Source organism: Physeter macrocephalus, chromosome 20 (assembly GCF_002837175.3).
Source record: "Physeter macrocephalus isolate SW-GA chromosome 20, ASM283717v5, whole genome shotgun sequence".
NCBI lineage: Eukaryota > Metazoa > Chordata > Mammalia > Artiodactyla > Physeteridae > Physeter > Physeter macrocephalus.
Window position 1 is genome coordinate 20,846,776 of NC_041233.1, and position 11,315 is coordinate 20,858,090.

At 35.3% G+C, this 11,315-nt stretch overlaps 1 protein-coding gene across 3 annotated transcripts in view; it reads right to left on the reverse strand.

Annotated features, from left to right (window-relative positions):
• LOC102988942 (solute carrier family 25 member 16) overlaps nt 1–11,315 on the reverse strand; it is a 74,745-nt gene that overhangs the window by 53,720 nt on the left and 9,710 nt on the right. For all 3 annotated transcript variants that reach the window (XM_024132084.3, XM_055080954.1, XM_024132085.2), the window contains exons 3-4: nt 9,747–9,880; nt 8,960–9,023 (exon numbers count right to left, since the gene is read on the reverse strand). In XM_024132084.3, the coding sequence (XP_023987852.1) occupies nt 8,960–9,023; nt 9,747–9,880 (198 nt within the window). The remainder of the gene's footprint in view (nt 1–8,959; nt 9,024–9,746; nt 9,881–11,315) is intronic.

An 11,315-nucleotide genomic window follows, 5' to 3' on the forward strand; every position in this document is an offset into this window, starting at 1 on the left:
CTCTTGCTGTGGAGCATGGGCTCTAGGCATGCGGGCTTCAGTAGTTGTGGCACATGGCCTCGGTAGTTGTGGCTCACGGGCTCTAGTGCACAGGCTCAGTAGTTGTGGCGCCTGGGCTTAGTTGCTCTGCAGCATGGGGGATCTTCCCGGACCAGGGCTCGAACCCGTGTCCCCTGCATTGGCAGGCGGATTCTCAACCACTGAGCCACCAGGGAAGTCCCCAGCTGAATTTTTATTTGCATCTTTTTTACTGAGGTATAGTTATGTATCAGTTATTTTTAAAATTAAAAATAATCTTCTATTTTTGTCAAGTACCAAAGAAATATATGCTCAAGGTAAAAAAATTAGAAAATAAAAACAATCAAAAATTTTTAAATATACATATTCATCCTCCAGTAATAACCACCTAAATATATAATATTACAAACCTTTTATACAGGGGCATTTACACACATCTAAACACATACACACATTTAAAACATGACAATGGGTTTCCCTGGTGGCGCAGTGGTTAAGAATCCACCTGCCAACGCAGAGGACACGGGTTTGAGCCCTGGTCCGGGAAGATCCCACATGCTGCAGAGCAACTAAGCCCGTGCGCCACAACTACTGAGCCTGCGCTCTTAAGCCCGTGAGCCGAAACTGCTGATCCTGTGTGCCACAACTACTGAAGCCCACATGCCTACAGTCCATGCTCTGCCAACAACAGAAGCCACCACAAAGAGAAACCTGCACACCACAATGAAGAGTAGCTGCCGCTTGCTGCAACCAGAGAAAAGCCCGCGTGCAGCAACAAAGACCCAATGCAACCAAAAATAAAATAAATAAAATAAAATAAATTTATTTTTAAAAAAACATGATAATGGTGTAATTCTATTTTTTAGTCAATTTTTCCTACTTTACATTATATTGTGAACATCTTTCCACATGAGAAAAACATTACCTGGATGTACTATCATTTATTTAAACAATCCTCTTAGACATTTAGGTTGTCTCCATTATTTGCTACATGATATTGTAATAGTAAACAGTGCTTTGATGAATGTCCTTATAACTAAATATTTCATTATGGATAAATTCCTAAAATAAAATTATTAGGACAATGCATAAGGCTTTTAATAAAAACTGCCTTCCAGAATGATTGTGCTGATTTATAATGTAATCCATTAGAATATAAGTCCTATTTCTCTAACTTATCAGAAGTATTAGATAATTATTAGACAGCAGAATATTCAATTATTAGATAATTTTTCCAACATTGGATGGGCAAAAAAACACTCTGTGTTATTTTGGTTTGTTTCTCATATGACATTCTTTTTCTTTTTTTGGGGGGGGGCAGTTTTATAACTTTCTTTGACAATCAGTGGTCAGTTCCCTTCCACATCACCTGTGTAGATTTCTGAGAGTGGTGACAGATTTTGCAAAGTGGTTACCTCCTTGGTACATAGGTAACCAACCTATAGAGCTTGTTTGGTGAATCTTCATCATCATTGTTTTCTGGATAACCGCACACAGATATGGTAGGGGATATTCCTCATATCTTTGGCCCAGACAGCTTTGTTAAGCATAGTGTCAATGAACACATCGGGAGTTCCCATCTCCTTGCTGGCCAATTCTGGATCTCTCTGAGTACCTGAGGGGCACACTCTTGAAATCCACTCCAGGGATGTGCTTGTGAATGTTAGTGGTGTACTCCCTGGTCACCACCTGGTTGGTGAGAAGATCGATGCTTCTTCTCACCACGCTTCTTTGCAGGAGCCATCCTGCCAGGCCCAGGTTGGAAAGGAAGAGCTTGAGGTATTGTCATGACTTTCTTTTTCTCTGTAGGCTTTTAACATGATAATTTCATCTTCTTATTAGTCTTACCAAATGAAAATATAATTTTTTTGCCACAACTTTGGCCTACAATAGCATACTAGGCATATAAAAGTGGCAATTTAAGTGATTTCTGTATTCTTAACCTAATTTAACTTTTTAGTTTTAATTTTTTTGACATTTTATTATTATTACTATCATTATTATTATTATTTTGGCTGTACCACATGGCTTGCGGGATCTTAGTTCCCTCTCCAGGGATCGAACCTGTGCCCCCTGCAGTGGAAGCACAGAGTCCTAACCACTGGACTGCCAAGGAATTCCCAGTGTTAAATTTTTAGTATTTGTTTAATATTATTTAAATAGACCTGAGAAACCTTACCCCATTTACTTAGCAAATGCTGCTGTAACTTGCAACCATTTTTATTAGCCCAAACTTAAATCTATACTAATTTTCAGAGCTTCTGCCACTCTCCCAAAAATCTAAATCGGTTCGCCACTCCTTATACATGGATTAGAAAACAATGTTCTTTATGTTATGATCTAGGTATCTCTCATGGCATCTCTACCTGGTGATTATAACATTATCCCTGAGCTAAAAATCTACACAGCTAATACACTGTTAATACTTTAATGCAAACACATGCAACCCTTCATTCTCTTTTTCCCCCCTTAGTTCTCTCTTGAGAATGACCTCAATTCCTTTAGACAATGAGCAGAAAGTTAGTTTGAATATGTTTAATTTTAAAAGCAAGGAATACTTTGTATCAAGATTAGCCTAATGGTACTCAGAACAGGTTAGACTCATAGAAGAAAGGCTGATTTACGATTAACTTATCTGTGATTTAGCTGTAAGTGATATTTTAAACCTTCCTTTTTTTAGTTTGCACATAATAAAGACTGTCTACTATGTGCCAAGCACACCATACCAGGCACTTTACAAATACCACCTCTAATCCTCACATACCAAGTACCACCAACAATCCTACAAGGTAGAAAATTGAGGCTCAAAGTAGTTAAGTGAGTTGACCAAATTCACAGTTTCTGTATCACAGAGTAGAATTTGAGACTAAATTTTCTGGTTCATATCACAACATATATTGCATTCCCTGTAATCTTCTTTTCTCAAACATTTACTTAGTACTTTCTAAACTTAAATTTTTAGTTCAGAAATTCCATCAGTTCAGTGATTAGAAATGTCAGTCCCTCATTTCAGCCAATTTGATTTTGAGCTGTTCATCTGAGCCACTTGTTTTCAAGCTATTCATTTTCAAACTATTTAACTTGTTTTTTATCTATTGGTATTCAAACCAGCCATATCTGGCAGCCAAGGCAGTGACTCTTCTAAATGGCCTCTTTGAAGCTGAATCTAAACTAATACAGTACAAATGTGATGTTCCTAAGACAAGGTTTGGCAAAAATATCACATTTAAGTCACAGCAAATACCTTATTATCCAGATATTTATAAAACTATCGCAGCTTGGTTTAATTTTTTGCAGCTTGTGCTAAATATTTTGCAAGGGAAAATTTTACAAAATAAAATGAGAGATTATCTATAAACTAGTTCCATGTTTATTGAAAATGGTTCATATTAAGGAGTTTAACAAATATAGAAAAGAATCAAAAGGCTGACCATTTTAAGGCTTGATCATCCTGACACAATTTGAACATCAGATTTTGCTAGGATTTGTCCAGATCATCACTATTCGTTTTATTTTTTTATGCTTCTGTACATTTTTACAACTCCCATATTTTTTTTCTACTCCCTATCTGGATCACTTTCGTCTTGCCTCTCCTATTTGTTCTCCCTGACTCCATTTATTTCTTCTTTCCTTCTCACATGCTCCAACCCTTCTCATTGTCTTCTTACTGGTTTCAAGTGGCTTAACATGAAATAACTGAATTAACAAAGTGATCAAAACGGTAAATTGGTAGAAAATGAGGACATCCAGAAATATCTAAAGGTAAAGGAGGCATTAGTTTAAAAGCTGTAAGACCATGAGTCAAGCTGAGGAACTGGCATAACCTAATTGTACATCAGAGAATGGTAAAAATAATGCCAATAATTACTATAATGCTAAACTGATGATCTAGTTTTACAATTTTTTGGCCAGTTTACTTCACCATGTTTCTATATGGTATATTTCTTTTGAATTTGAGCAATCAAATCTTCCTAAAGAAAAACAAAACCTTTTAACCAGGATGTTTAAAACTTACAAAGTTTTTTGTTGTTGCTGTTGTTCACTATTTCTAAAAGCAACTCAGTGATTTAAATGTAATTTTAAAATTTAAAATTTAGCAAGATTTTTTTTTTCTGAATTTTTTTTTTTTTAGAAGATGTTGGGGGTAGGAGTTTATTAATTAATTTATTTATTTTTGCTGTGTTGGGCCTTCGTTTCTGTGCGAGGGCTTTCTCTAGTTGTGGCAAGCGGGGGCCACTCTTCATCGCGGTGCGCGGGCCTCTCACTATCACGGCCTCTCTTGTTGCGGAGCACAGGCTCCAGACGCGCAGGCTCAGTACTTGTGGCTCACGGTCCTAGTTGCTCCGCGGCATGTGGGGTCCTCCCAGACCAGGGCTCGAACCCATGTCTCTGCATTAGCAGGCAGATTCTCAACCACTGTGCCACCAGGGAAGCCCTAGCAAGAAGATTTTTGATAATTTTGTACTCCAATAAATCTTGAAAACTCCTTAAGATTTTAAATGTTTATTTATCCTTGGAATAAGTGGGAGGTGAGAACTATTCTTCTGATAGTCATATTTTACCCTTCACTCTAAGTATAAAATTATGAAGCCCTCTACAGGATGGATTTAGACTTTCAAAAGCCGTAAAAGTCTAAAAGCCCTAAATACAGAAAAGATTATGACATCTTATATTGTTCAAACAAAAAACAATACTGCACTGTAAAGTAAGTTTGAGGATATCCAACTAAGTTCTTTTTTTAAAACATTTATTTATTTATTTGGCTGCACTGGGTCTTAGTTGCAGCATGCGGGATCTTTTAGTTGCGGCATGCGGGTTCTTTAGTTGCAGCATGTGGGATCTAGTTCCCTGACCAGGAATCAAACCCGGGCCCCCTGCATTGGGAGCGCAGAGTCTTAGCCACTGGACCACCAGGGAAGTCCCTCCAACTAAGTTCTGATTCACTTCATGATGACTATGTCAATGCTTTTTAAAAATACCACATCATTAAGTTCCTTTTTCTCCACACTCTCTCCAGAATTTATTATTTGTAGACTTTTTGATAATAGCCATTCTGACTGGTGTGAGGTGATACCTCATTGTGGTTTTGATTTGCGTTTCTCTAATAATTAGCGATGCTCAGCATCTTTTCATTTGCCTGTTGGCCATCTGGATGTCTTCTTTGGAGAAATGTCTATTTAGGTCTTCTGCCCATTTTTTGATTGGGTTGTTCGTTTTCTGAGGAATAAGGAATTCAAGTGGCTGGCTCAAGAAATGTAACAAGCCGCTGGCATGGAAGGTTTAATAACATTCCCCCATACTTATGGAGGACCTCAGATCTTTCAGAATGTTTTCACAGAATTCTTTACTCTGACCCTCAGAACAACTAAGAAAGGAAGGGAGCTGGGCAATCATAAGTTCTACTTTAACAAATGGATAAATGAATTATGGAAAGCTCAGATGACCTGCCCATAGTCAAAGGACATGTATGTAATGGAGGCCAGCCATGATCCCAGGCAGTAAGTGTTCTGTCCATTTGACCTCCCAGCCTTACGCCAAGCACTAAACTAGAGTAGACCAGAAATGGTCACAAGCAGAACTCAGCTCATTGCTTCTGGTTTCTGACAACTTCCTTCTTTTTCCTCTTCTCTATCCTGTCACTCTTAGTTTCATAGGAACTGGCAGATCAAGATTTATTTCAAACAAGTGAAACATACAGAAAGAAAGGAGAAGGCCTTCCTTAAATATACAAACCTTGCTTCTCAGTCTCTAGTTTTTCCTTTTTGAATGACTGAGATTCAACATGTACTGGATTGTAGTTGTAGGATGAGGGAAAAGGTTGAAGTTCAAAAAAGCTTTAAAATAAGCTCTGTTGAAATGATCATGAAAAACATACCATTTTTAATTTTGGCAAATATAAAATTTCCAAACTTATGTTCAAAGACCAGCAAAGGTACAGAAGCAAAGATACCAGATATAAATAAAATTAACCAGAACATTTATTTCAACTGTTTAAAATCATAAAAGCAAAATGTAAATTATAATTACTTAAACATGGTAATAAAAAGAGAAATATTGGTTAATGGAGGCACTAGTCTTATCTATAATAGCTAGAATTTTTTAAAACTCTTTCCTTTAAAAATCAAAATTTATACTTGAAGTTCCTTTGGTTTATTATTATTTTCTAGTGTATATTGAAACCTTGATGTTAACACGTCTTTCATTTCAGAAATATGAAGCTAAAAGCACCATTTGAACATGCTAGTCAAGAAATAATCAAGTGTCACGAAAAGGAAATAATACAAAGTCTTTAGGATATTACTCATATTCATAATCCTCCTTCATCTTGCCTACAACCCTAAAAGAAAGAATTTGACCTGTCACTTATAAAATCAAATTTAAGAGACAAAAAACTTTTAAAGTGATGTAAGAAATCATAAATTTTAAGATATGGAAACTTTACTAAAATTTTCCTTCTGTAAAATGAGAGGTAATCATAGCACTTTCCTCACAGTATCTTTCTGTGAACTACATGTCAAGTACTCAAAGATTACATGGCAAGTGCTCATGTCTGTGAAGGGTACAAAGCAAGTGAACAATACATGTTAGCTAATGTTACTCACCAGCACTGCCATGCCAGTGTAAAATACTAAAATATTTCTATAGCAGTTGACAAATAGCTGTTGCTCCAGCTTCCAAGATCTCCCGCATGATGACTCTGGTAGCCCCTCCCCCAACCTGAGCTCCCACCACCACCACATACCGTGTCCTGATCCAGCCGTGAAAAAGTTAGTTGGAGGCTTTCAGAGCCTGTCCTATTTGTTAGTACCTCTACGGTTGGTTTGCTAAATATTTTAGATACTATTTCTGGTTTGTTTTTGTTTTTGTTTTTTTTTGTGGTACGTGGGCCTCTCACTTTTGTGGCCTATCCCATTGCAGAGCACAGGCTCTGGACGCGCAGGCTCCAGACGCGCAGGCTCAGCGGCCATGGCTCACGGGCCCAGCGGCCATGGCTCACGGGCCCAGCCGGCACGCGGGATCCTCGCGGACTAGGGCACGAACCCGTGTCCCCTGCATCGGCAGGAGGATTCTCAACCACTGCGCCACCAGGGAAGCCCTACTGGTTATTTTTAATACTTATTGATCTTGGGTCAGTCTGCCAGAAGTCAAAAAGAGTTAAATAAACATTGCGTAAGGCAAAACCATGGATAAGGTAGGTCAGGTTGGACATTATAAATCTAGGTCCAAAAAAAATCAACTGAAATCCTACAAACCTTGTAATAACCACATAGTTAAGATTTTGATATACCACCTTCCAATGGTCTTATTTCCATTAGCAGAAATAAAAACTGTTAACGTGTTGGTTTATAGTCTTGCAGATGTTTTTTTAATGAATATTTACATATGTATTTACTTTTTAAAAACCAAATATGATATAGCATATTAAACATTCTCTTTTGTAACTTCCTTTCTTTCTACATATGATGTAAACATCCTTCTCTGTCAATAAATACAATTCTACAAATGTACAAAAAAAATCTAGTACTGGAAGTATAGAATACTGACATGGATTTTTTTTTTACCACTCTTCTATTGCTACATACTTAAATTACCTTTTGGTGTGAGAAACAAAAAAAACAATGAAAATCTAACATAAAAAAAATCAATACAAAAAAAAGTTTTAGTGGAAAACATGAATAAATGTTTTTGTCTTAGAATGGGGAAGGCATTTCTCAACACAATTCAAAAAATTTTGAAGCCACAGAGGAAAAGACTAACCCATTTGGCTATGTAAAATTTCTATATGGGGGGGAACTTTTGGATGATTTTTCCAAAAAAATCACAAATAAGGTTAAAAGACAAATCTAGAACTGGGAAATAAAATAATAGCAATATTTGACAGAAAAAAAAATAATGTCCTAATTCCCAAACTCATAAAAATGAATATTTAAAGAATAGAAACAATTCAAGGCTGAAAGTAAGAAATACAAACTGTCAATTAACATTTGAAAAGCTGATCAACCTTACTCATAATTAATTGCCAAATACTAAAAATTTAATAAGGCCCAGTGTTGATATGGTATGTAGGGGAAAGGGCTACTGAAAGCATTAAGGAGATCAGTTGTTTGGAAAGGTCTATCAAAAATTAAATACACATATCCTCTGATAAAGTAATTTCCCTTCTGAAAATTATTCTACAGATATATTCACACAAGTACAATGTGTTATTTGCAAAACAAAAATTTTAAATATCCCAAATGTCAATCAATAGGGGACTGAGTAAATAAATAATGGGCCATTTTTACCTTAGAATAGAACACAGTTCTTCACAAAATTAAGAAAGATCTATGTACTGATACAGAAGAGAGTCCTAAGATAACTATAAAAGTTCTAATCCTATAGACTAGTATTGGAAAAAAGCACACATAAGAAACTGCTAATAGTGATTGCTTCTAGGGAGCAGAACTATTTTCATTATATAGGAATATGTATTACTATAGTCATTATAATTTTTTAAAATTTTTTGAAAGAAAAAAATAAACATTTCCAGAAGGAGAACTGTCAAAGGGAACGTATGATTTTCACATAGCTGTAAGTTTAGACTACTCCTTACATCTCCTACTGTAAAACACTCTGAGTTGGGATATTAATGATTTCTTGCATAATTAAGCATAGGAAGATAAGAAATGTGTGCTACTTAATCAATGTCACACATATTACCTAAAGCAAATTAAGTATTTTAATAGAAAATTAATTTGCAGAAATAAAATATACGCACTCCTGTATAGCACAGGGAACTTTATTCAATATCCTGTGATAAACCATAATGGAAAAGAATATTAAAAAAAAAAGAATGTTTCTATGTGTCTAAGTGAGTCACTTTGCTGTACAGCAGAGATGGCACAACATTGTGAATCAACTCTACTTCAGTTAAAAACAAAAAATTACCCACTCCTCTTACCTGCCATGGACCCAGCCATTAATCTGTGTACATGACCAGAAACTCCCAGTTTTGTAGTAATTAACTAGAAACCAAAAACATCAAATTATGCACTTTTACAGAAGCAATCTTGCCAAATGTACTATATTACACATTGATGACCACAAATACTCAAAGTGTGAATGGGAGTAGTAGGAATAAAATGCTACTATAGACAGTGAAGTCTTGATACTGATTACTTTTCATTTTAAGATACCCTATGATAATTTTTAAAAAATTATTCTTAAGATACCCTATGAAATTTAATTCATTAAACTCCTTTCTGTGTTAAGATGTTTGAGAGAATAAACTTTCAGTCAGCCAGAAAAGAGAAACTTAGTATGATGAGAAAAGCTGTTAACTTACAGCATTACTCAAAAACAGACTTTCACAATATGGTCTCACTAGTTTATTTAATAAGAAAATCCAAAGTTGCAATGTTCCTCTCCTACAACTGAGAAACAAAAAGCATATCAAAAAGCTATTAATATTTTATGGATTTATTATTAGCTACTTGAAGGAATTTTGGCTCTTCTTCATAAGTATGAACATAAACAATTTACTCAAAAATGACTAACAATCCTGGAACAGATAACTCCAAAACCAAGTTATATTTAAAAACTTAAACTATCACAAACCTTAGTCTTTCAAAAAGGCATTACTTTATCCCTTCATCCAAAGTAACTTTAAAGGTCAAAGCAAATGCCTTGTCAATTAAGTATGATATTCAAAGACACAAAAGGGGAAAACAAGATAAAGGTTCAAGTACCGTTTTATAATGCTCAAATGCCATAAACTGGATTGCACCATAAGGAAAAATTCGAATCATCATTGCACCATTCCCTTTATACAATCCAAGGTATCCCTCCTTTTGGGGAACAGCACGCAATGCAGAAAATACTCCTATTTTTAGAAAGATTTTTAGAAGAAAAATACTATTAAAACAGAGAAAACTACCTAAATTCAAATTTTCATGACAATCACAGATAAAGATTACTATGCCATCATTCATGATATAACTTTGCTTGAGGAATTACATGAACAGTAATTTCTGTATAACAGTTAAAGCTACTTAAAATACATCATATGTCCAAATTATATAAATATTCCTCATGTAAAAATATAAAACATACTATATCAAGAACAGCTACAAATTACAGTAAATTATATTTATAATTATTGTAAATTATATCAATCTCTAGCAACCTAAAAGAATATTAATAGAAATATATTCAACATCCAGATAATGCACTGCAGATGACTATCTGGAAGGACGAAGGAAGGTTTCCCAGACTGACCCAGATACCTGTGTGGTTTGTTTACGAAAGAAGCTGCTAAATAAAAGAAACAAATAAAAAACCTACCAATTAAAAAACTATTTAAATTGGGGGGCAAATTTTCATTAGGAGTACACTTTAATTAGGTATACAGATAAACAAAGGCCTGAGTTCTGATCCGATATACTGATATGTTTATTGTTCTAAAATGTCAATCACTAATCCTCTTTGCAGTACAGACTTCTACATTCCATTATTAAACTATTTAAATTCCAATATTAAACTATTTAAATTCAGGTTCCTTTCCAAATTTTTCAAACAAAAATTAGATCAAATATGAAAGTAAATCACTGGGCTCATTTCGAAGTTTAGAATTCAAGTAACCTTTTGATCCCTTCGCAGAAATCAAAACTGTAGGTACTTACATCCAAGAAAAGATATACTCTAAAAGCGTTTTTAATAAGCAGATATCTAAGTGGACTAATAATGTATTAAAAAGAATTCTATTTGGGGAATTCCCTGCTGGCCTAGTAGTTAGGATTCCAGGCTTTCACTGCCATGGTCCGGGGTCAATCCCTGGTGGGGGAACTGAGATGTCGCAAGCTACGTGGTGCGGCCAGGGGGAAGAAAAAAATAGAATTCTACTACATATATATATATATATATATATATATACACACATATACACATACAGCTATATGCATAATATAAAGTTCTTCCAAAATACATAAATAATACAACTAAATACATTCACCCCTTCCTAAAAAAAATTTTATCAAAGATGTCCTCTTGCTGGAAGAGAAGACTAATGATAAGCCCAGTTTAATTTTATTTAAATGTGTTCGTAATAATTTAAGGGTAATCAAACTTAGAACAGTGGCCACCTAGCAGGAACAGGAAGGCTGATGATGAGAGAGAGTACAGAGGAGGTCTCAACTGTACTGATGATGTTTATTTCTGAAGTTCTGTGCAGCTCCCCATATTTATTACATTATTCTCTAAAACTTTTTTTTTTTTGCGGTACGCGGGCCTCTCACTGTTGTGGCCTCTCCCGTTGCGGA